The 25,512-nt window shown below is 42.0% G+C and overlaps 1 protein-coding gene across 1 annotated transcript in view; it reads left to right on the top strand.

Annotated features, from left to right (window-relative positions):
• Positions 1 to 6: 6 nt before the first annotated feature.
• ATXN7 (ataxin 7) overlaps positions 7 to 25,512 on the top strand; it is a 104,697-nt gene continuing 79,191 nt past the window's right edge. Inside the window, exons 1-2 of the mRNA XM_027775511.1 lie at positions 7 to 174; positions 410 to 478. Of these exons, the coding sequence (XP_027631312.1) occupies positions 72 to 174; positions 410 to 478 (172 nt within the window). The 5' untranslated portion in view covers positions 7 to 71. The remainder of the gene's footprint in view (positions 175 to 409; positions 479 to 25,512) is intronic.

Genomic DNA, 25,512 nt, shown 5'->3' with positions numbered 1-25,512 from the left:
CGCCGCCGCCGCCGCGGCGCCTACGGCCGGAGGACGGCGGTCCCAGCGCCGCCTCCACCTCGGCCGCCGCAATGGCGACGGTCGGGGAGCGCAGGCCCCTGCCCAGTCCCGAAGCGATGCTGGGACAGTCGTGGAATCTGTGGGTCGAGGCTTCCAAACTTCCTGGGAAGGACGGTGAGTGTCCACGCCCTCCTCTCCCTCACGCCCCCGCTTCCCCGTCTCTTCACCTTCGCCTCCCCTCCCCCTCGCCCGGACCTGTGACCCGCCCCCTCGGGGGTCCAGATGCTATCTTTCGCCGGGTTGTGGAACGCGGAGGTGCCCACACCTATCCCGTGCGTGCGTGAGCGTGCGTCACACTCCCAACCACTGACCTGCCTCTCCCCTCCTCCTGTGTGTGTGTATCTCCTAGGGACGGAATTGGACGAAAGTTTCAAGGAGTTTGGGAAAAACCGCGAAGTCATGGGGCTCTGTCGGGAAGGTGAGTCCAGACCCCCTGATGGAGTTTGTACAGACCCCAGGGAAGTGTCCTCATCGCTTCACCAGGGCCAGAACTTAAGCCCGCCTGAACCCCGTCACCCTCAACAAGGATGCTTCCTGGGGAGGAAGGAGGGCAGGAGAGCAGAACATTTGGAAAATTTGGCTTCCAGGGGTTTCCATAATGGGGAGCATCCAGAACCCTTTAGTGATGCTTGAGGAGGTGTCTTTAGCTTTGGGGACCAACAGAGAGTTTAACCTGGATCCCTTCGGATCTGACCCCTTTACGGAGAAACAGGAGCTGCAGAGGAAGGAATTCTCCGTTTTAGGAAATATTTTCACAAATGGAAAGGAAATCCTTGCCATCTGAAATTTTCTGCTGGCAATCAGAATGAAGTTTGAACCTGAGGAAGGGAGATGTGTTGACTCTGCAGCGTTTTTTCTGTGTGACTTAAGGTACATGTTTAGGATGCTGCAAAAGGTTTTGCCACAACCAGGGAGTATGCGATTGGTCAGATTTTTTTTTTTTTTTTTTTTTTTTTTGGTGAGCTGCCAAAGTCAAGGGGATAAAAACAATTCTATATGACAGAATGAGCCTTTATTGGCCATAGCTCCTGCAACCACAGTCTTAACTATTGGTGAGTTTAAAATTGTTTGATAGAAAAATATTCTAGGGAAATACCTGTTTTAAGTGTGCCTCCAAATTAAAGTCATGTCAGGTCTCTTGAAACTGTTATATTTTCTCTTGAGTAGTCAGTCTTTGCTATCTAATGCCTGTACCAGCTCTGGCACACTGATCAGAAAGGACTTCCCACATCCAGTCAATTTTAGGTTCAGTTTCAAGTTATTTTTTTCAGTGGTGGTAAAGACCGCCTTCAGCAAGGTTTGGCATCCAAAATACTGAGCTTATATTCCCCAGTGTGACTTTATTTCTCACCTGTAGTCATTTATTTTGGCAGTTTTTGTCCAGAGCCCAAGAATAGGTAGAGCTCATGCAACTGCAACGATTTTAGGTCCAGGGTCGGCTTGGTGTTACTGTCTCCACATTTCCTTCTTGTTTCAGCACCTGCCTCATCTTCACTTTCACTGTTTCAGTTTTTTGTATTGCCCACTTGTTGGGCTCTTGGCAGTGTATGTAAGAGTAATACCAGTGGCAACTCTAAGAGAACTTCCAGTTGGAACAGATTATAGAGCAAACAAGTTGACTTTTCAAACGAGAATTGCTGTTTGAGGGCAGAGGAAAGAGGGAAAAGGCACAGCACTTGCTGGTGATGTTGCAATAGGAAAAATCAGTTGTTAGTCCGGTTTTAGTGTTGAATTGGCAGCCTGCCTGGGCTTAAAAACTTAAAATCACTAGGTGGCAACTCTCAGAGGAAGCGGTTGGGGTTGAGATTTAGAGGACCTGTCCCACTCTTGTTCATAGTTTTCATTCTCTGGGTGTGGATACATTTCCCATAAAGGGTTTCTACATCTGTGTGAAAAGACCATGCTGATTATTGGTAATTCCCCTATAGACAGTGAGTGTATTAGTGTTCATTGAGTGTCTTGGCCTAGTCTGAGACCCAACCAACTTTAGTGGCTTGGACCCAGTTTTTACTAAATGTGTTATTTTCTGTTGAGATATATTAAGTAATAATTTTTGCATGAGGCTCTAAGACTTCAGGTGCAGAAGGGTCATGGATCTGATTGTGTGTGCTTGTTACCTATCAAATCATTAGCGTCTGCTAGAGGTCTCTTATCCCCCCTTTTCTTTTAAGCAGCGCTAACCGCTAGAGGATGCTGGAGCTGCCAGGCTGGCTGGAACTCAGTGCCTGCATGATTCAAGTTTTAGATTCTGCCGGTTGTTCCTTTGTGAGTTTGTGGCAGTTTAAAAAATCCAAACTTGAGGACTTTCATCACTCATTTTATGTTCTTCTAACAGAACTCCCATGTCCTGGTTCTTCAGAAATGAAAATACTTTTTATACTATCAAAACCTGGTAGATCTATTATCATTTGTCTCTGGTTAAGATGATTTCCTACCAAGAAAAGATGTTCAGCAGTTTAATCTGAAACTAATTCTCTTTATTAATGAGGTTAAAATGATCATATGTACTACACACTGACAGAAACTCTGTCTTAGAAGAGCTCTTAGGAATATGTACCTGACCTCTTAAATTCTCCAGTTTGCAGTGAGCTTAGCAATTAGAAAACCTGAGTGTGAGAAAAAGTTGTTCAGTCTTGCATTAGGTATTTCATCTTTCCCAGTGTAGTATTTCCTCTTTGGAAAAGAAGGTGATAATACCTACTTCTTAGATTATTATTGGGATTGAAATGAAGTTAGTAACTTACATAAAAATGACTCAGTACACACTAATTCCTTTCCGTTCCTTCCAACTACTGATAATCTTAGATTTGACTTCCTAATTTGACACCTATCTGGGTTAGGGATTTTTAACTTGGAACCCTTGAATAAGCTTCAGGGGGCAGGGGTCTTAGTTCCCCTGAAATTATATGTAAAATAATCTGTATGTCCATAACTTCTCTTGGATTCTCAAAAGGATTGTTTACACATTTCTACCCCAAAAGTTTAAAACTGCCAAGCCAGTGGCTCTGATTTTTTTCCCCTGATCTTTTCTTCTTGTAATTTATTTTAGATAGTTCCTTAGTGGTAAGCCTACTCAAGGGTTAATATTGTGGAAGATAGAATTATTATTTTTTTTTAAGATGGAAATGAGTTTATTTGTAGTTTTGCTAACATATTATCCCTCTTTTTTTTTTTTTTAGCACAGCTAGGGCAATGTTAGGAAAAAAATTAGGTTATTTTTTTAGAGGTCATCATATTTTTAATTCACATTCTTATATTTTTATTGCTTTATTTTCTGTAATTTGTAGTGATCATTGACATCACAGTTGACTTTGGTGGCAAAAGGCTGATAATATGTTTTGACTTTTTTTCTTTTTTTTAGATTTTTGCCATAGAGCGTATGTGCTTGCTGTAGAGAGACACAGAGAAGAATGTGAGGGGATTTTAGGGGTGCATGCACACTCACCTAGTGTGTTTTTTCAGGCTACCCAGTCCAGGACTTGACCTGCAGGGTTAGCCATGTGGGATCCAATGCCTTACCCTCTGTGCCACCTGCTGATTCACATTTCAACTTTTTTAAGTGACTAAACTCATAAGGCAAATTGCCTTTTTTCCCCAATTTGGAGCTTCCACAGATTCTGGATTTATGAAATACTACCAACTCGTGTTTGGATGACATGAGTTATCTGATTTGTCTGAACATATAAGAGAGCCTTAAAATATGAGAACGTTAAATATAATTTCACAAGTTTTAGAAGATATGTAGTGTCACTGTGGGAATCAACAGTAGAACTGGGAAAACAGCATTTTCTTTAGGAAACCATCCCTGACTTTTCTTAAGTCCACCTATTGTATAATATCAAAGAACCTGTACTTTTCTTCTTCGGCTCCACCACTGTATATGGTGATAGTATGCATACTGTCTGTGTATACACTATACCAGTATACAGTGGAAGTAGGTAATATGTGATGTGATGGCTCCTTTTTTTTTTTTTTTAAGAGATTTTTTGCTGTAGGTTGTGTGCGCTTGACAGAGAGACAGAGAGACAGAAAGCAAGAAATCACCCCACAGGGAGGATGGCCACAGTGCAATCCCTTTTCTTCCATTCTTCTCTTGGGATTTGGGGCATGCATGCACACACGTCCAGTTGGCTCCATCTTTAGAGTAGACAGGAGCATTGATGATCAAGGCATATTCAGCCTTGCACACCGTTGTGCTCAGTATAAATGTTCAAAAAAAAAAAGAATTATTTGGGCTACTAGGAAGGTAGAAGTGAGTCACTGTAGGGGCAGTGGTTCAAATGATCAACTGTCTGGTGACTCTCTTAAAGAAGGTACCTATTCTGCATATGTGTTGGTTAGGGAAGTGGGGGACTGCTTTGTGACCTCAGGGAAGACCAGAGCTGTCTTTCAGCACTTTCCATTGCTCTGTCCTGAGTTTAATGCTCCATTTACACTTTCCAGAAAGGGTGCAGACAGGACACCTCTCTTATCTCTAATCTCTAATTTTTTTTTTTTTTTGGAGGGGTTTTTGCTATAGGGCGCGTGTGCTCGCCAGACAGACAAGAGACAGAGAGATAGAAAGTGAGAAATCACCCCCCAGGGGGGATGGCCACGCTGCAATTCCTTCTTCTCCATTCTCCTCTCAGGATCTTGGGCACGCACGCACACATGCCCGGCGTGAGTTTAAGCCACCGGGTCCGGGACTCTAACCCTGGTCGACTACATGGGAGTCCAGCAACATAGCTGTTATGCTAACTGCTGGTCCCTCTCATCTCTAATATTTAGACCTGAGTTGGCAATCCAGGTTGATATCCACACTTGATGACAGGTGATTTCCCTGTCATAATATTGGGGACATAACTGGGCCTGGGGCAAGATGAAAAAATGGTTGGTAGGCATCAACAGGCCTTGAGATTTTAAAAAAAGATCAGAAAGACAGGCAGACTAAGGAGGTGGGCCTCAGTCAACTGGGACTGAGTCAACACAACGCACCACCTTTTTTCCTTCCTAGGGGAAGAAATGGTTCCTAGTTAATGGAAAATAAATAGAAAAAGGCACTACATTATAGCATAAAACTCTCTCCCTGAAGTAGAGAATTTCTGGTTTTCACTAAAGTTTCTCCCATCTGTTTCCACCCCTCCCCCAACTTTTTCTCTGGATGATTTGAAGCACACAGAAGTAGAGAAAATATTTTAATGATCCTCCTTGTAGCCATCACAAAGCTTCAGTAACTAATGATTCACAACCAATATTGCTTCATCTCTGTCCTGCTCTCCTCAATGCTTTGTTTTGAAGCATGTTCCAGACATATCATTTCTTTTTTCTGCTTGCATGGACTTCAGCTTGTTTCCTGCGAAGGGGAGCTTTTATATGCACTGCACCTTTCTTCTCTTTTATTGAGGCAATTGAGGCTGCCATTTCTGATCTCCATGGGTGTGGAAGGGTTCTGCAGGTGGCAGTACTCAAGGTCTGCTTCCTCTCTCTCTTTTTGTTTGTTTGTTTGCCTGAAGGCTCGTGTGCTTGATAGAGACAAAGAGAAGAAAGCACCCCCAATGGGGCATGGTCAAGCAGCAATCCTTTCTCCATCCTGTTGGGATTTCGGGCATATACACACACATGTGCCTGCCTCTGTGTTTTTCAAGACACTGAGGCCAGGATTTTTACTGTGCATTCAGCCATGTAGGATCCAACTCCCTTAATCACTTTTTTTTTCTTTAACATTTATCTGTCTGTCTGTCTGTCTATCTAGCTATTTGTTGTGATTTTTCAAGCCACTGGGTCCAGGACTCAAACCATGGTCAGCCGTGTGGGAAGCCAGAACCCTAACCACTGTGCCACCTGCTAGCCCACCACATTTTTTTTTTTTTTTTTTAAGGTATTTGCCATAGGGCACATGATCTGACTTGAGAGAGAGGAAAAGAAATCAACCTCTAGGGCATATGGCCATGCTGCAGTCTCTTCTCCTCCATTCTCCGTCTGGGACTTTGTGCACGTGCACACATGTGCCCAGCGTCATTTTTAAGCCGCCAGGTCTGGGACTCAAACCACAGTCAGCCATATGGTAATACAACACCTTAACTGCCATGCTATCTACTAGCCCCAACCACTCTCTTGTTTTTGTCTCAAGTGGCGAACTAAACCAAGCCTCAGGGAGGGGTCATTGATATCCAAGTTCTCTGCCTCAGAATCACCTTGGATGCTTGTTAAACATCAGTGCACATTTAAAGGAGTACATAGGTGATGTGGTGCACACTTAAAACATACCTCCATAGGTCAGCATCAGGGCTACAGTGATAGTGGCTGTTCTCCCTGCTGATAGCTCCTGTGTCTATCTCCCTACTTGTAAGATCTGTGCTAACCTGGGTGCAGAAGCTCCTGCAGATCCAGACAGATGCTTCTAGCAGGAATTCTGCTATTATGAGAATTTAGATGTTCTGATCTAACTACAGCCTGTGAGCCAAATCTTGCCCGTGTCCTGGCTAAGAATGTTTTTAACATTACTGAGTGGTTTAAAAATAAAAGTCAAAAGAAGATGAATGCATGACATCTGAAATTCAAAAGCTAGTGTTGGTAAGTGAAGTTTTACTGGAATATTGCAGTGGCCACTCGTTTGCTTATTGTTTGGCTGCTTTCTCTATGCAACAATATAGGATTGAGTAAGTGCAGCAGAGACCATTCAGCCCACCAACCTGTCTGGCCCTTTACAGGAAAACTTTGCCAATCCCTGTTCTAATGAGTTCTTGGCTAATGAAAGGAAGCACATTTTTCAGGTGATTCCAGCATTCTTTGAACTTTCTATTTTGAGAGTTAAGAATATTCAAAATAATAATACCCGATATTTTTAAACCAAGAGTTTATTTACTATTGAAGAAGTATGTTGAGCTAGAAGGAAATACATGGAGTGAGACATGGTTTCAGGTGAGAAGGTTCCTCTCTGCATCTTTGTCACTTACTGCCACTTTTCTATAACATGTACTTACCTCTTTCAGGGCAGATCACACAGCATCACAGAGCTGTTATTGGCCTAGCTTCCAAGCGCCTCAGACTATGAAGATGGTGCATAAATATCCAGGAGAAAGAGTCTAAAACTTCTCTAGGATTTTCATTCAAATTCTTCAGAATCTGTGTCCATGAGCTGACTTAGAAACGTTGAAGGGTTGTTGGAGGCCTTGGGAATTTGCGGAAAGGATTTACCAGGAAACAGCCCTGCATTTTGATTTAAGAAGGCAGATAATGTGTTCAGATCTCTTATCTTTACAGTTTTGTGCTTGCTGAAAAGTGCAGCACCTGGCACAATTCATGCTGAATTCCTGAACCCTAAAGGCTTGATGTCATATAAACCACACGTGTGTTGCCTGCAGTCAGATAGGGTTTCTAAATTATGCCCCATTTCCAGTTTTCATTGGTTCTTGTAAATTCTAATCTCAGGAGAGAAGTATGAAGAATTAATGCATCATGATGCGTTAGTACCTACATGTGCTGTACTCTTGTTTTTTTGTGAGGACATTCTTCCTGATGTCTGTGACTCTCAGTGTTCCGTGTATATGTGGACAGGTCATGTTTGGTGCTTTCCCTTTGTGCCAGCCTGTGTTTTACTTCATGTAATCTTCACAGCAGTCTTATGAACTGGTGTCACCATTTATCTCCATTTTACAGATAAGAATAAAGCTCAGAAAAGCGAGGTAATTTACTAAGGTTCCAAAGCATGTAAGAGACCCCGTAGCCCATATCTGCCTGGCTTCCATAGACCACGTGCTTTTGCTGTGCTGAATCCATTCCAGAATGCCCACCCGCTTTTCATGAGCTTGAACAGGTCACTCCAGTCTTTGTTTTCCTTAACCTTGTCTAGAAATAGTGACCTTTACCACCTCTCCCCCCCCCAATTTTTTAAAGTAAAGATATCAGAACCTTTTCCTCACTGTGCTGTACAACACTCTATATGTTGTATTTCGCTTTCCTTTTTATAAAATCTTTCCTTTGAGGGGGAGGGGAAGTGTGTGGTTTGCATTAGAAGTAATTGGCTTTTAAAAAGAGATTAAATGAAAGCTAAGGTTGCAGCAGATAGCAAACACAATCATCTGGGATTTGTGCCATTAAAAAATAAAAAAACCTTTAAAAAGGGAGAAGTGAAATTTCACTATTTAAATAGCATTTCAGTGCAAGATTGCTTTTAATCACATTGATATTCAAAGTTTATGGCAGTATTTCTAATAAATGTGCCCCTCTGATTATGAAAGTATTTTTTGATTGAAGTTCTAAGGAGAAAAAGAAGCCTGTTAGTAGACTTAACAGTTGGAGTTTCTGTACTTTTGAGAGAAAGGCAGAGGGTTACATTTATATTCATCTTGTACAGCAGGGATTATTATAAATGAGCAAAAGAAGGAGAAGAATGATTTTTGCATTGCAGCCACTTATAACATAAAGCTAGATTAAGTATTCTTGTTCCTCTTTGTAATAAAGATCCTGCTAACATGAAATGCTTCTCTTATATGTAAGCATATGGCAAGAAAAAAGTAATAGTTCATTATCAATTAGAGTCAGAGTCTTAAAACAGAAACTATTCTTCTCCCAGGTTATACAGATGTTTTCCATAATCCTGAGCTCTAGGAATAAAGGAATGCTTTTAAATAATGGTCCCCCGGCTTTATAATTCAAATCAGAAAGTTTCAGAAATAATTTGGGGACTCCAGACTTAGGGTTACTAGAATTTTTGCACATATTCTTAACATCATAAAAGTATGAGAGCCATTGTTTTAGAATGAATGACAGTCCTTCACATGCAAAAAAATAGTTTTAGACCTCATTGCATTGTTCTTTTTCTCATTTCATTGAGAACTTTGTAGAGATCAGTATCAGAACCATAGCTTTAAACCATTGTTTCTAAAAATATTCCCAAGGAACCCTATTTCTGTGTGCTGTTGTGGGTGTTATACAGAAAAAAAAAATTCCATATAGTAAGTTTGCAAACGTCAACTTTAAAAAGAGGCAGCGTTGGGAATGCCAGTTTTAGAATTAAACCTGTGTTCAAATCTCAGCTTTAGTAGATGAATGATTTAAAGAAAATGACATAGCTTCACTGAGCCTCAGTTGACTTATGTGTAAAATAGGAATAACGGTGACTCATTATAGTGGTTAGGAGGACACAGTGCAGTGTCATGAGCTCACCTCTAATCAGGTGGTCTGCCAGGACTGTCAGGGGATCACAGAAAGTGAAAAGCCAATTTTTTCTTTAGCAGGCAAGGTACAGGCAATAGAGAGGAAGCCTCAGCATGCTTAGGATGACAGAGTGTAGCAAATGAATCTGAGTTTCAAGCTTGCGTGGACTCTAGTAAAAATGAGAAGTGGGAGGTGACAGCTCTTACTTCCTCACTTCAGCCTTTTCTTCTGACTTGCAAAGAGAAGCGTGATGGGGACATTTGCTTGTCCCTGCTTGCGCAGAGTTGCACTCGCTCCTCTTCTGGAAGCCTGTACTTTAAGCTTTTGTAGGTTCCTTGTGATGTTTGTAATCCGCTCTCTATGGGCAAGAAAGGTAAATTGTAGGTAACAGACTAAAATCATTCTCACTAAGGTAGGAAATAGACCAGAGAGATGAATGAAGATATTAATGATTTTATGTACGCATGGTGGTAGTTATGAAGGGTTTTCTTCCTGATGAGGGAATTTAGAAAATTACCTTTTCACTTCTTGGAACTTTCTATTTTAACTTTAAGCAGTTCTTCATTTTTGTTACCTTGTTCTCTTTGGAACTCTATAAAAAGATTTTTAAAAATAAAATGAAAAAAAAAATCAGTGTAATTATAGGAGTGAATGCATACTCATTGTAAAGACTTTACTAATAACGGAGGTATGGAATATGAAAGCCATCCTTGTAATCTCACTCTGTAATCCTACTCTGGATTAATTTTAAATCTTCACTTAACAGGATTAGGACAATTCATACATGATCAAGGGCACCTATGTAACTATAATACTTTAGGCACTTACTGGCAGGCAAGACTCAAACTGGCCAGCCTGGTCATTTTACTTCCTGACAAAGCCCAAATCCTGTTCTCAGGATATTTTGTCCCTTGTGATTCCTGCACTGAGAATCCTCTGGCTGTTTTGCCTTAATTTCATTCATGTGGTTTTTTTTTTTTTTTTTTTTTTTTTTTTAAGAGGGATTTTTGCTATATGGTGTGTGTGCTGGAGTGATAGAAAGTGAGAAATCACCCCCTGGGGGAATTGGCCACATCTCATTCCCTTTTCCTCTATTCTCCTCTCGGGATTTTGGGCATGCACACGCACGTGAACCACATGTCGAACCTTGGGACTCGAACTGCAGTCGACCTCATGGGAGTCCAGCGATGTAACCATTACACCATCAAGTTCCCATTCATTGAGCTTTTATCCCACAAATATTTGACAGGCTGGGCTGACGTTAGGATATAACTGCAAACAAGGTGAGAAGGCACAGTCCTAATATCCAGGCAGGCAGTTGGTCAGCAAATATTTATAGACTTATCCACAAAGTGCCAGGTTTTGGATGGTCGTTGGAAGTAGAGGGGCACAAGTTAGACAGAGCCAGTCCCCTCTAGTGAAGGGAGGTATAGTAAATATACAAGTATTTTCAAGGACTGCTGCGTGCTGTTAAGTCATTAAAATAGGGTAATGAGTTCGGGGTGTGGGGAATTTTAGCTGACTTGACCAAGGAAGACTTTTCTGAGAGTGTAAGAGCGGATATTAGAGTGATGAGCAGGAAGCAGTTCATCAGGGAAGGGGTCTCTGAGGTGAATGAGGAGTGAAGGGAAATAAGTCTGACAAGGTCAGATTACAGAAGCCACGCTAAAGAAACTGAGGGTCTTAGTTGCAGTGGTAGCCCACTGAGGGCTAGCTTTGGCAAGGGAATAGCCTGATGTAGTTAGGGCTGTGTAAAGATCACTGGCTGAATTCTGGCCACAGGCCTGTGCTCTCAGCTGCCTTGGCAGTTGTACTTCCAACAGAGGCAGGAGGATCTTGAGTTTGAGGCCAGCATGGGCAATATAGCAAGGCCCTATCTCAAAAAAGAAAGAGGGGGAGGTGTCACTGGGTGTTACAGTGTTATTGTGTGTGGATTGTGGAGGGGAGAGGGATTGTCTCACCAGTAAGAGGTGACAGTGGCTTAGCCTTTGGTGGAGAAGGCAGTGCAGGGAGTTTGTCTGGGGAGAATATATTTTAGAGTGGGATGGATGTGATTTAGTGCAAAAATTGCATGTGTGGGAGAGGGAAAAATAATTGGGATTTGGGGTTTGAGCAACTAAGTGCTACCGTTCAGTGGGCTGAGGGGTGCTGGAGAATGCAGGAGACTCAGGGTCAGGAGTTCTGTTTTGATCTCACTGGGTGTGCGTGTGCAGCTGCAGTGTAGGCAATGGGATATGCAGTCTGGAGCTCTGAGCAGCCTGAGCTGGAGATCCTGGATCAGTCTGCATTGTCACTGTACAGAGGACTTGGAAGGTTCCAGGACTTGTCTGCTCCCCTAAAACAGGAATGTCGGTAAAGAGTCTGTCAGGGCCAAGGGCTGATTCTTTGGTCACTTCATGTTGTGGGAGTGAGTTGGTGAGGAACAGTTTTGAATGAATATTAGGGAAGCCAGACGAATGTGGTGGTTTAGAATCTGAGATGAGCAGAGTCGGTGCTTGAAGTGGGGAGTGAATGTGTCCGATACTGCCACGAAGTAGTATAAAGCCAGCCAGAGAATTGATTCTGGCTTTGGCAGTGTGGAGATCATTAATGACCTTCACCAGGAGACTTGGGGAGGTAGGTGCCCAGTTGTAGGAGTGATTAAGAACCAGAGCTCTGGGGGCCAGCAGTTGGCATGGTAGTTAAGGACGCTGGAATCCAACATGGCTGATCACAGTTCGAGTCTCAGACCCGGCAGCTTGCTTTCTCACTTGCGCACACTCTCTCCTGTCTTTCTCTGGTCAAATTAAAACAAATAATAGTAATAATTAAAATTAATTCTTGAAAAAAAGAAAAGAACCATAGCTCTAGACCAGCAGATGGCATGATTGTCACTGGACTCCCATGTAGTTCACTGCAGTTCATGTCCCAAGCCTGGCGGCTTAAAACCCATGGCGGTCGTGTGTGCATGCGTGCCCAAGATCCTGAGAGGAGAAGGGAGGAAAATGGAGTGCAGCATGGTCATCGCACCTGGGAGGTGATTTCTCGCTTTCTGTCTCTCTCTCTCCAGCAAGCGCATGCACTGTATAGCAAAAATCTGTGTCCCCCCCCCCCAAAAAAAAAGACGCAGAGTTTAAGAAGCAGAGAGGGCAAATATGCACCTCTCTCTAAAGGGTTTTGCTGTGAAAGGAGGTGGAGATATGAAGCAATAGCAAGATGAAGACTTAGGATAAAGTGTGTAAGGGAACAAAGGGAAAGCTTACTTTGTTTTATTTTTTAAATTTTCTGGAACGCACTTGTGCTGACACTAGAGTAACAGGAGGGAGAAAGCAAAAGCATCCCCCCCTCTTCATCCTTTCGGAATTTGGGGCACACACATTCATGCTCAGTATGTTTTTCAAGCTGCTGGGCCTGGGGTTTGTATGCGTAGTTGGCCATGTAGGAGACCCAGCTCTGCAACTCCAGGCCAGGGGCTGGGCCAGCTTATTGTATTTTATTTTATTTGGATAGTATTAGGGCATGTTCGTCTGCCACTTGGAATGATTCATTGAGGGTTAATTGATTGAATATGAGAAAATAATTTCAGGGCTGATCCTTGAGTTGGCAAAAGGGTCTAAGACTTGGGAATCTACGTGGATAGGTTGGTTAGTATAGAATCTGAGACTTCTTTCCGCTGTCATGAGAGGAGAAGCATGTATAGACTCAGTGGCAGATAAGGATATAGAATTGTGGGATAAGATGGTTAGTTCTTGCCTGTCATTCCTTGAAAGAGGTAAGTTAGGAAGTTTTCAGTTGAGAGTAGGTAGAAGGAGGAATTTTGTCTGTTTCTTTTTCAAAGTGTCTGGACAGAGAGCTAGCCAGGTAAATGGGCAATTGTGCGTTCTACAGAGGCTTCCTGATACTCTCAGGGCAAAGTCCAGATGCCTTAGCAAGGCCTGTGAGGGCCTTGGAGGGGGAGTACAGGCCCAGAAAATCTAGGATTTCACCCACTTGAGATGGAATGCTGTTGAGGGACCAGTAGTTAGCATAACGGCTACGTCGCTGGACTCCCATGTAGTCGACTGTGATTCGAGTCCCAGACCCAGTGGCTTAAAACTCATGCCAGGCGCGTGTCAGTGGGTGATTTCTTGCTTTTTGTCTCTCTGTCTCTGTCTGTCTATCTGGCAAGCGCATGCGTCCTATAGCAAAAACCTCTCCAAAAAAAAAAGAGATGGAATTATGTTGGAGCACTGGGGTGTACTACAATTGAAAGTGTCCTGAAGGAGGTGAAGGGGATAGTTCAGAATTAGCCAGTCTAGTGCAGGAGAAGCTTCCGAGTTGGGCACCTCTGTGGGGGCAGCCTGGAACTGTAGAGCCCTGGGAGGTGAGTGGTGGAGGGCAGGAGATGGGCCTGGGTGCAGTTATCCCGAAAGAGGTTTATAGTACTTTGAGTGCAGAGCTGGGGGGAAGAGATGGTAGATGAACAGAAAAGATCACCATGGAAACCAAATTGGCAATAGCTAAAGTAGAAGTTTGAAGACAGTTGGGCACATAGCCTACCTTCTTAATGTGAAATCCCTGAGTTTAATGTGTACTTTAAAATATATTCAGAAAGCTAGAAATGGATTGATTCTTACCTGATAAAAAAATCCTTTAATTGTTCCTGTCTGTGTTCGTTCACTCATTTAGTATATATTTATTGAACACCTGCTTCATGCTAGGTACTCTATAGTTTTCAGGAAAATGTAGCAGCCAACAAAACTGCCCTCGTAAAGCTTCTATTTTAGTGGAGGAAACTGGGCCAAGACTTGAAGGATGTGAAGGCATAACCCATGTACTATCATGGAAGGGCCTTCACACACAAAAATACAAGAACTAGAAGGCTCTGGTGGGAGAGGACTGGGTGTGTTTAAAGAACGAGAGAGTGGGCATGATAGCTGGAGAGGCAGGAGTAAGGGAAATGTAGTGAAGAGGTAGGTTGGAATTAGGAGTGAGTTGGGGAGGCAGATCACACAGGACCCTGTAGCCCATTGAAAATCTAATTCCAGGCTAGCCCAAGGCATGATGGTTAGGCAGCTAGATCTGACACAGCTGACGGAGTGGTTCGAGGCTTGTACCTGGTTGCTTGAAAAACACACTGGGCATCTGTACGTGTATGCCCAAAATTTCAAGAGAAACGGAAAAGGGATTGTGGTGTGATCATCTCCCATAGGGGATGCTTTTTCACTGCCCCTCCCTGCCCCTGTCTGTCTTCGTCTCTCTGTTGAGCATGTACACTCTAATAAAATTTTTAAAAAAAGAAAAAAAAAATCCAAATCATTGGACTGTGGCCCATAGGCCTTGTGTGGCCTGGACTGCGTCAGGTTGTCCCGCCTGCTGTGCCTCAGCACTGTGACTTCCTTTTGGTTCCTCTAGCACACTAGGCTCTTTCCCACTTCTGAACCTTGGCGTATGCTGTTCCCTCTAACTGGGCTACGGTGGCTTCTGTGAAGTCAATTTATTCACCTCTTCTGTGACTGAAAGACAGCACCTCCAACAGGATCCGATGCTGGGATCTGCCAGGTTCAGCCAGCCTGGACCACAGGCACACGCACCTCTCACGTACTCAGGGAGGTCCCTGAATATGAACCTGGAACCTTGCCATGTAGGTCATCCTCGCAGATTCTTCCATTTTTCTGCTGTGCCACCATGAGCCCCCAATGTCACCAGTTGTCCATTGCTATCTGGTGTTACAATAAAGCAAATCATCATTCTTACTAGAATGCATTGTTCTTACTAGACTTGGGTGTAAATGGTGGTTGAAGAAATATTTAGTCTTGGCTAAATTTGCAAAATTGACTTGGTGGGGAAAAATGGTATAGACCACCCAGTAATGATATTCTTGTTGAGGAGGGAGCAGATTTTCACTGCAGAAGCATTCCCTTGCCTTGGTTATAGAGTTGGGTAGAACATTGTTTATCTTTTTCCCAGCGTTCTAGCATCCTTTTCTAGTTGAGTAGCAATATGCCATGATGGGAGAAGTGGTTTTGGAGTAACTGCTTATGTACTAATAAATGACAGTGCCTGAATCCTTCTGTTACATCACCAGGGTTTTCTTTCCCAAGATAAAGTCTGTGCTTTTTTCAACCTCTGAATAGGGTATTTATTTTCTCCCTTCCTTTTATTCCTGTCTCTAGGCTTTTTTTTCCTTTCTGCTCTGATGAACTACTGTGCTGGAGACAGACTCAGAGCTTACTGCAGAGTTTATGTGCTACACTTTGATTCCTCTTATCTTAGCACCATGTCTGATGAGCTTTTCATTGTTAACTGGCAGCTGCAATGGCTATGTCTTCAAAAGATCTTGTGTTTGGTAGATGTTGTCTTAAAAGCTGGTAGCTGTTGCTGAACATAATCCGTTATGTGAGTTTATATAATCTGTTCATGAATCATATTCTTCTCATCAGAGTGAAAGTTCTGCCAGGGTAACAAATAAAACAATTTTTTTTTACTCATCAAGTGCTGGGTCTTTGTAGAAACCTCACAGAGGTCCTCTTTTTTCCTTCACTAGTAATTCTGAAATAAAAGCAGCTCTATAAAATTTTTGTAGATGGCATTTGAGAATTATGAAATGAGACAAATCCTGATAGCGATATGGTATCCATACCCACTTTATTTGAGTGGGAAAATGCTTTTATAGAGTATTAATAATGGATAACTTGAGAAATTAAGCATCTTAGCCAACACCTGGCAGCAGGTAATAGTAACGGTAGGAGTAGCTTTCACATTTGTCCACTTACTGTGTGCTCGACTGGGAGCGAAGAGCATTACGTGAATTGCCTCACCTATCCTTTATTACAGTAGTGTGACACCAATACTTATATTCTTCTCATTTTATTTTATTTATTTTTTAGAGGTGTTTGCCTTCGGATGCACACGCTTGCTTGATAGACACAGAGACAGAGACAGTGAGAAAAAGTGGGAAATCACCCCCCAAGTGGGATGTCTGGTCCTCAGTTTCTTCTCCCGGGATCTTGGGCACTCACGCACATGTGCCTGGCATAATTTTCAAGCCAGCGGGTCTAGGACTGGAACTGCAGTCAGTCATGTGGAAGTCCAGCGACATAACTGCTATGCCATCTGCTGGTTCCTGTCCTCATTTTAAAGAGAAAACTGAAGCTCAGAGAAATTAACTTGTCCCAAAGCCTAGTCTATAAGTGGCAAAACCAGGCTTCCTAGTCTGGTTGGCCCCAAAGGGTGATGGTTCCCTATCTGTCTGTTAAGAGTAGCTGCTTTCTGCATGTTGAGCTGTCATTTAGCAGAGAAGCTTGGGATAGGCTTTAATTTATTGATACATGAGTAAAGTATCAAGCACACTTCAGAGAGCAGTTTAAAATCAAGGGAGTTGCTTAGTTTATGTTTTAGGAAATAACAGCAGTAGTGAAAACCTGGTAGGGGTAAGTTGGGGGGGTTGTCTAGGTAACTTGGACCTAAAACCGTGTTTGTGTTAGGCCATGTAAGGATTCATCTAAAATCTGTAGTGTACATAATCTATAGAGTGCATGATGATTCGAGATTGCTTAGCTCTCAGAAAGCAAGTCCTAACAGTTTGTTAATTATGACAGGTAAAAACAGTTTAGAAATTACTTAAACATAACAGAAGTGGCGCATATACTAACCAGTTGGGAGGGTGTCTTTCGTTGTGAAACTGACAAACACAACTAATACGATTTTTTATAATCACATTGCAAGCCAATGATTATCCCGAAGCCTTTCTTTTAAAAATTAAAATGGTAAATTTTAAGCCATGCTCTGGTTATATTAAGTAGCTATAACAGTTGGATCTGCCCTCTCATTCTTTCTTTCCCATCTCTGCATGCCCTGATAGTAGCGATGCCCAAAAGGGGAAAAGATGAAAACATCAACAACAAACAGCACAACTGTCCATCAGAAACTTGCCTTTGCCTTGGTCCTGTGGCATTACTGTGGTCTTACTCATATGTGACAGCTGGCACAAGGCAAATGGTAGTTTGCTTGAAGGCCAGCCTGCTCTCACTGGCCACAGAGCCTGGCCCAGTGCTGAGCACACAGTGGCTTACACCTGTGTTGCTAGCGAACAGCCTGACAGGTCGTGGGGAGGTGATTGAGAGGCTCCATCATCCATCCTTGGGAGCTAGGATTTACCTGTTCAGTAGCCTTTGGCAGGAATGTAGGGTTTTGAAATGATTATAACTAAATTGAACATAATTTGGGTATTTTTACATGAAAAGTAGGTCTTAATGTATATTTTAATGGTTCTTAAATAGTGCTGATGACTTTGAGAGGTCAGACTTTAATGCTTAATTTTGGTAAAATTGAGCAGACCTCATTCCGAGACAGCTTTTCTTTCCATTTTAAAAGATAACAAGTTTTTATTTTTATTCCCAAATCCTCAGGAAATCTTAAGTGCTGTCAGTTTTATGAAAAGGTAATTAGGGAGTGAGTAGGGAACATGTCTTACAAGCAGTTGGTTTGGCATCATCACTCAAGTTCTTATTTGCCTGATGAAAATATCTTGTAATAGGATCCCTTTGTGTGCAGCCCCTCCACAGTTTTCCCTGGAAGGCCTTGGCCATAATTATGTCTGTAACTGGGCACTGTCAGATGAAGATAGAAGCCAATTTGGAAGACCAACCACGTGATCTTTTTTAAACCCTCCAGTTACAAACTTTGGGGTGGGTGCTGACATACCTGTATTATTTAAGGATTTTTACAACCAAATTTTCCTACTTTTGTAGAGACATAAGAAAGAGCTTGTGTGTTGATATTTTAAATATGGCTGTTGAGTGCCACATGTGGCATGGGAGAGGAGGGTGGCAGTGTTTCAAAGTCCTGCTAAAGGAATTGAAGTGAAACTCTGTGGGGTCTCGCAGAGATGGGCCCTTAAAGCTGGAGCAATGGAGTGTACAACAGAGGTTCTAACTTCTTTCTACGGGCAGTCCTTCTGCTGTTACGGACTCAAATTTCCCTCCAAAAAAAGTGGAGAAGAAAGCCTGGAGCTTAATTACCCAAGATCATAACTTAATTTTGGTAAAGCTTTGGGGACAGTAAGTGTAGATAGTCACATATAGAATCTGTGTTTATGGTGTGTGTGTCTGACTCCAATTAGGGTGTCAGGAAGGCAGAGATCGTAGAGGGTACTCATGGACTTGTGCTTACTGCAGAAAGCCAGCCCAGCGTCCCTGGCCTGCGAGACCACTGAAGGCGCTCCCTTTTCCTTATGGTTATTTGCCTTCTCTAGGAAGAAAGCACCTAATTGCCTTTTCTTTTTCACTTTGTTTCCAGGGCTCTTGACTGGGCTCTTGACTGTGTTCCTTCTGGTTTAAGTGGTTGTCTTTGGGCACCCATGTCCTCTTTAAATTTCTCTACTGCTGCTCTAGCTCTTATATCAGAAAAGAGTTCACATTAAAACCTGCTCTCTTTTAAGCGTCTCCCATCTTGTGTAGATAGCATGGGTGACAGATGTAAATTACGACTGTGATAAGCTTGTATCAAAGGAAAGAAAAGCTTTAAGTATGGAATTGGAAATAGGCATAGAAACAACTAACATATGGACTTTGAAATCAGGAATTCGCAAACTGGGGTTATTTAAGCAAAAAAGTCCTTGTCCCATTTCATCAATATATGCAAAATATTGCCCCCATTTGCATAAATACACTTTTCTAGGAGGAGACAATATACCTTTCAGCAAATTTTCAAAGGTTTTCATGACCCAGTGATGTTTAGTATCATTAATAAAAATATTCAAAAGTTTGCCTGTAAGATCATGGAAAGTCTTCATTATTATGTTTTGTTTTGTTTTGTTTTTGATTTTGTGATATGGTACGTGTGTTCTCTGGAGAGACAGAGATTGAAAGTCAGAAAGCACCACCCTCCCCACCAGGAAAATTGCCACAGTCCTTTCTCCATTCTCTTCTCGGGATTTTTGGTCCCACACATACATGTGCCTAGCATGTTTTTCCAGCCATGGGATCTGGACTCTTAATTCCTCCTGTTAACCATGTGAGAGCCAGCTGCCTTAACCTCTGTGTCATAGGTTGGCCCTATTTGTAGTCTATAAAGTAAGTTTTTTGGTTCATATTCCCAAATTCAAGGAAATTTTTCAAAGTTTCTTTTAGATTTCTAAGGGTTTTTTTCTGTTTAATTAATGCTTTCACAGCAGTGTTTTTTAATAATTTTCATAAGAAACATAGTATTCTGGCTGAATTAAAGGTGAAGAGCCAGAAGTGGGCCAGCCTGAGAAGAAGACTGGTTTGTCCGATTGATACCCTGAATATGCATCATTTCACACAAATTTTTTTTAGAGAGAGATTTTTAATATAGGGCGTGTATACTCATCGGAAAGACAGAGACAGAAAGCGAGACCTCACCCCCCCAGGGGGGATGGCCATGCTGTAATTCCTTCTCCATTCTCCTCTTGGGATTTTGGGCTCAGGGTCCAGGACTTGAACAGTGGTCGACTACGTAGGAGTCCAGCGACTTAACCATTATGCCATCTGCTGGTCCCAAGATAAAATATTTAATCCTACCTGAAATTTGGAACTTTAGCCTATTTGTAAACTATAGGCAAATAAAGGACAGACTTTAGGACATGAGGTGGCAGCTAGGGTGATCTTTCTAGAACTCACATCTAATATTGTTTTGCTCTTTCTTAAATGACTTCATTGGGTCTCATTGCCCATAAGGTAAAGCTAATGTTACTTCATGTGTCTGATGGACAGAATTGATAAAGATCATTAATAGCCTCTCAACTTTTTGCTTTTTTCTTCAGGTAATATGCTGTTCCTGTACAAGAGCACTTCCTTCCCCAGTTTCCGCTACCCCTTCTTTTCACTTGATCCCTTTCCCCAACAAAAAGTAAGCATGGTCCTTCATTTCTTAGGTCTGAGTAGACATTAGGTCTTCCCAGTAGCCTTCCCAGGCCTCTGGCACAGTGTTAGGTCCTCAGCTTGCTTTACTATCATTCATAAGGTGATCTTTCCATATCATCACAAGTAGTTTTGCCCAGCTTTGTTTTTAACTACTGCACAGTCCTTCGTGTTTTGTATTATGGGTGTACTCCCCTTGTTTAGGCTTGACCTATCTGGATTGACTTTTAGGCTCTCTGCAGTTTTGCTGCTTTTACCAGCACCGTGCCGTGGTTAAAGTATGTTTACACGTTTTTTTGCAGTAGTAGTGAGCCTTGTATTTGCTTGCTTGTTCTGTGAATAAACTCCCGCATATTAATGGTATGTATAGAGATATAGGACCAGCAGATGGCGTAATGGTTACATCGCTGGACTCCCACGTAGTCGACTACGGTTCGAGTCCCCAACTGGGTGGATTAACTCACGCCGTGTGCGTGTGTGTGCGTGTCCAAGATCCCAAGAGGAGAATGGAGGAGAGAAGGGATTGCGGCGTGACCATCTCCCCTGGGGAGTGATTTCTTGTTTTCTGTATCTGTAGAGATAATGTCAGAGTGCTTCCCTTAGAGACCTTACTGGTTTCCAATATCAGAGGTCTGTCAGAATCATCAATTGTCCTAACTCCTTTGTAGCTAATGTCTATCACTATATTTGTATTGAGAGGCCAAAGACTAATTCCTCCAGGAACTGGGGAAGTCTGAAAACCACCCCCCTGTGTCCTGTCCTTTCATACTTGCCAGCTGGCAGCCTCTCCCACCTCCCACAGCCTCTTCATTCCTGCCTACTGGGAGGCTATGATTGAGTGCGGCCTCTTTGGTGCGTGGTGTGCTGGTGTTTTGCTGCTTCTGGGAAGAGGATTCAGAGGGAATGAATTGCCTGGTTCTCTGGGTTCTTGGTGTCAGGATTTTTTTGTTCATGCTTACGGGAATTCCGAGGAGTAGATGGAGAAATCAGAAATCTGACAGTCATATTCTTGTACCTCTTTCCAGGGGACCTCTGGGAAAGAGATGTTTTTTTTACAGGAGGCTGAAAGAGAATAATTTTCTAAGGTAACTGAGGAAACAGAGTGAAATGAGGGTCTTGGTGACTCCGTTTTTTTAGGTGTTTCTCCTCTGGTTTTCTGTTATCACCAAGAATTTTGCAGGGACTTAATGTTATGTAGTGCAATCCGATTTTTGTTTTTTTGTTTCAGTTCCTATCGTTTCACTTTTCACTGATTTGAGGCAAGTTACTTAGCACCTTTTTGCTTCACTTTTCTCAAAAGTAGGCATGGACCCTTATTAGTGTCTTTCCTCATAGGGCTCTCGTGAGGATTTTTGTTTGTTTGTTTGTTTTAGGTTTTTGTCATAAGGTGGATGTATGTACTCTTTGTAGAGGAGAAATATAGAGATACAGAGAAAGGGAAAGTAAGAAATCATCTCCCTGTGGGGTTGGCCAGGCTGTAACCCCTTCAACATACTTCTCTTGGGATTTTGGGCATGCACTCACAAATGCCTGGCATGATTTTCAAGCCACAGGGTCCAAACTCAAATCATAGCCAGCCATGTGGGAGTATAGCACTTTAACTACCACACCACCTGGTGCACCTCAGAGGATGCTTTTATTAATGCAAGGTTGCTAGATCTTGGCACTGTTGACATTTAGGGCTAAATATTTATTCTGGAGAGTATTGTGTATTACAGGATGTTAAGCAGCCTCTCTGGCCTTTACCACTGGATTCCAGTTGTGACAAATAAATATATCTCCAAACATTGCCAGTTTCCCTCCAGGAGTGGGCAAAATTACCCCTGCTTGAGGTGTATGTAAAGCCCCATGTACAGTGCCTGTCAGAGAGAGATCATCTTCAGTGTGTGCTGCATAGTAGGTGCTTAATAAACGTTTGGATGAATGAAGGGATGAATAAATGTTGATGTTGCTGCCATTACATGTTGAAAGAGCGCTAGCTCCTTCCTTAGCAATTACATTATGGAAGAGACCCCTCGTTGAGATTCTTGTGGCACTGCAGTAATTAAATTCTTTCGGGTGGCTACTAAGAGAGCACCTGCTCTCCTTCCTGAGTCTCACTGCTGTTACACAGCAGCTCCGATAATGTCAGAGTAGCCTTTGGTCCCCATCTTTGATTTTAAGGTGCTTGCTTTTCTTGTTTCAATATTTCTGATGTCAGAATGGTACTGTAAGTGGAAGGGTACTTTTTAAAATTCTTTTTCTTTTTTTTTTAAGGTTTTTGCCATAGAGCATGTGTGCTTGGGGGAGGAGGGGTAGAAGGAAAGTGAGAAATCATCCCCTAGGGGGAATGGCCATGCTGCAGTCCCTTCTCCTCCATTCTTCTCTCAGGATTTTGGGGGCACACACACATGCGCAGTATGATTTTCAAGCCACTGGGTCCGCTTGAACTGTGGTTGACCAGGTGGGAATCCATTGCCTCAACCACCATACCACCTGCTGGCCCCTGGAAGGGTATTTTTTATAATTCTCCCCAGAAGCTGATATTGAGTATACTTGGTGGCAGCTTTGAAGTTAAGGAATGTGGGATTTCTCTGACTTTACATCTGAATTGGCAGCTCCTCATGCCTCCCCCACAGTACTCAGCAGTGTCTTAAACATTTAGCCTCAAGCTTCTAACAGCCTGTACTTTTCTGTGTTCTGTAATGATGCCTTTAAACTGCCCTTTTTATGGTTTTGGACCTTCCTATAGCTCAAGACAAGAAACAGTGCAGTCTCTCACATGATGATATTGGTACCAACTATTTTTTTCAAAAGTCACTGTTTTGCCCTTTTGGCAGTGTGTTTGATGATTTGGCTTTTTCACTGACTTGCTCATTGTAAAAATGAGTACACAGTGCGGACTGATGTCCTGATGCTGGAGGTACAAGCATGTGTCTCCAACTCTCTTCACAAGTGCTCATAACTTCTGCAGAGTGTACTGTACATTGGTAAGAGAGATAAATAGTGTGGCTTGTTGCATTAGTCATTAAAGTGTATTGTTCTGAAATATGATTGAAGTAGGAGGTGTGAATTAACTAAAAGGTAAGCTCTATGAGGACAATGTTTTGCTCACTGTTAAATCTTTTTTTAAAATTTCATTTAACTTTATTTACTGATTAATTTTTTTTTTTTAATTGACCAGAAAGGGACAGAGCTAGTGAGAGAGATTGCTGAAAGAGAGAGAGAAGTGAGAAAACAAGCTGCCAGGTCTGGGACTTGAACTGTGATTGGCCATGAGAGAGTCCAGGGCTGTTAACCATCATGCCACCTGCCAGCCCCAACTCACTGTTAAATCTTCACGTAAAAGAGTACTCTGAACATAGTAAGCACACAGATAATAAGTATTAGTCGCTTTTTTCTTCCTTGTTCTCAGTCCCTGCAAGTCTCTCGAAGTGTAAGCATCTCACTGTCCTGTGATTCTCGTATGATTAATTACATGGTGTTTTATTGTTGTTGTTGTTTGTTTTCATACAATAAGGCCCCTAAATGTAAGCCAGCGACCTCATCTGGTAGAAACGGCCGTCTCTTCTGACACCAGTGCCACCTCTGGCTGTGTGGAACTTAACTGGTTGGCCTCTAAGAAATTTTCAAGGATGATTTTCACTGACTTGAAAAACTAACCAAGTAAATCTTATTTTAAAATGAAACTCCACCGTGGAAATCAAGACAGATGAAGATCATTAGGCATGTATAAAGCTACAACCTCAATGATAGGTTAGATGGACTTAAGGTGGTCAGGAAACTTGTTTACCTTTGAAGTGCCAGAAATATATTCTCAGACTGAGTCTCAAAGGTGATATCTAATTAGAAATTTTGTGCTCTGAGGTGGGGGAGACAGGATCCCAGTAATCTCCTGTTTGATTTTCTCACATATGGTTTTGATAGACAAGTAGCGTGGTAGGTTCTAGGTAAATATTTGTTGATAGATTAACCTCAGATTATAACGTAATGAAAGAGATGAAGATATCCCGAGAAATGGAGCTTACTTTTCTTCCTCTCTGATTTTACCCAGCCAATTTTGTGTATCTTTGACTGGTTGGTCAGTTTCTAGACTGCCCCTTTTTTTTCTCATTGAACATTCATGATACAGTGAAGAACAGGAACATTACCATTTTCTAATGATCTTAAGCTGATTGGTAGTTGTTCTATAGCTCAAACCATTTAAAAGGCAAGGAGCCCATGGAAAAAAAAAATCTCAAAAAGGAGAATGAAAGTGTTCCTGTCTAGCCTCGTGTAATTATTTTTGCTATTGAGTTGCTTAGGCAGTCTGCCAGAAGATGGGGGTACAAATTAATTAACCAACTGTTTGGAGAGATATGGCCATGTCATTACTGATAAGCGTGGACATAAATAAGGTAGTATGTCAGCTATTTTTCTGAAATGAGGGAGAGCAGAAATATGCTAAGTGGGGGAAAAAGAAGTTTCTGTTTCCATTTATTAGCATGGAGTTCTTTTTTTTTTTTTTAAAGTCTTTAAATGTTTCCTGGTATGTTAAATGGTGGTGGAGAAAGTAGATTGTCATTTGTCTTTGTTTTTTTTTTTTTTTTTTTAAATAATATTTGAATTCTTTGTACCTCAAATGAACATATTTGAATCTCACTTCTACCCCCTACTAAAATTATTTCCAATATAATTTTTTTGTACACCATAATTTAGGGGAATTGGGATTTATTAATTATGCCAGTGTTGAATTTTAAGTACTTATGAAAATGATTGTGCACAGACAAGTGTCTTAAACAATTTTTGTGATGTAAGCTTTGTCAGTTCTGGAAGGGCTGAATCCCTGTTTTTCTGTTTATGCTTCCCAAGAGGTAAAACATGGTAGAGCCAGTAGTAGATACTTGAGAGGAAGAATTGAAGCTCTGTGACAGTTAACATATTCTCGCAGGCTTATTAATCAGGGTCTGAGATCTGGAGTCAACTAGGTTTAACCTTTAGCGTTTGCCCCATCTCTTGCCAGCTCTATGATCTTGGACAGGTTATTTAATCTTCCCATGCCTGTTTCCTCATTTGTAAACTACGTTTAAGAATAGTGCCTATATCATACGGTTAGGTACCATGAACATGTGAGGTACTTAGCCCGCTGTCTGGCCCATTGAGTCCTCAATAAATGTTTAACATAGTGACTCTTGTTACTATATTATATTTTAAACATTTGCCTGACCTTTTACTGTAGAAGCACTCAAAACAAAGCAGAAACAGATTTGGGGATAAATCAGTGATTAAGTTGGGGCATCAGTCCCCATGGTGGCTGCCCAGGGTGTTACCTGCCAACCACATCTGTTGGTTGTGGTAAGCGAGCTTGAGGACCTTGTTCAGATGTGTTGACCGGTTTCCTCTGGAAGGATGAAGAGTGAAACTGCAATGTCTGAAGAAGTAAAACTGAGATAAGAAAACACATTAAACTTCCTTGTGAAAGTATTGCCAATATTAAGTATTTTTATTTCTGAAT

The sequence above is a fragment of the Tupaia chinensis genome, unplaced genomic scaffold, assembly GCF_000334495.1.
Source record: "Tupaia chinensis unplaced genomic scaffold, TupChi_1.0 Scaffold000569_1, whole genome shotgun sequence".
In the NCBI taxonomy this organism is placed as follows: Eukaryota; Metazoa; Chordata; class Mammalia; order Scandentia; family Tupaiidae; genus Tupaia; species Tupaia belangeri.
This window is presented reverse-complemented; position numbering and strand designations above follow the sequence as displayed.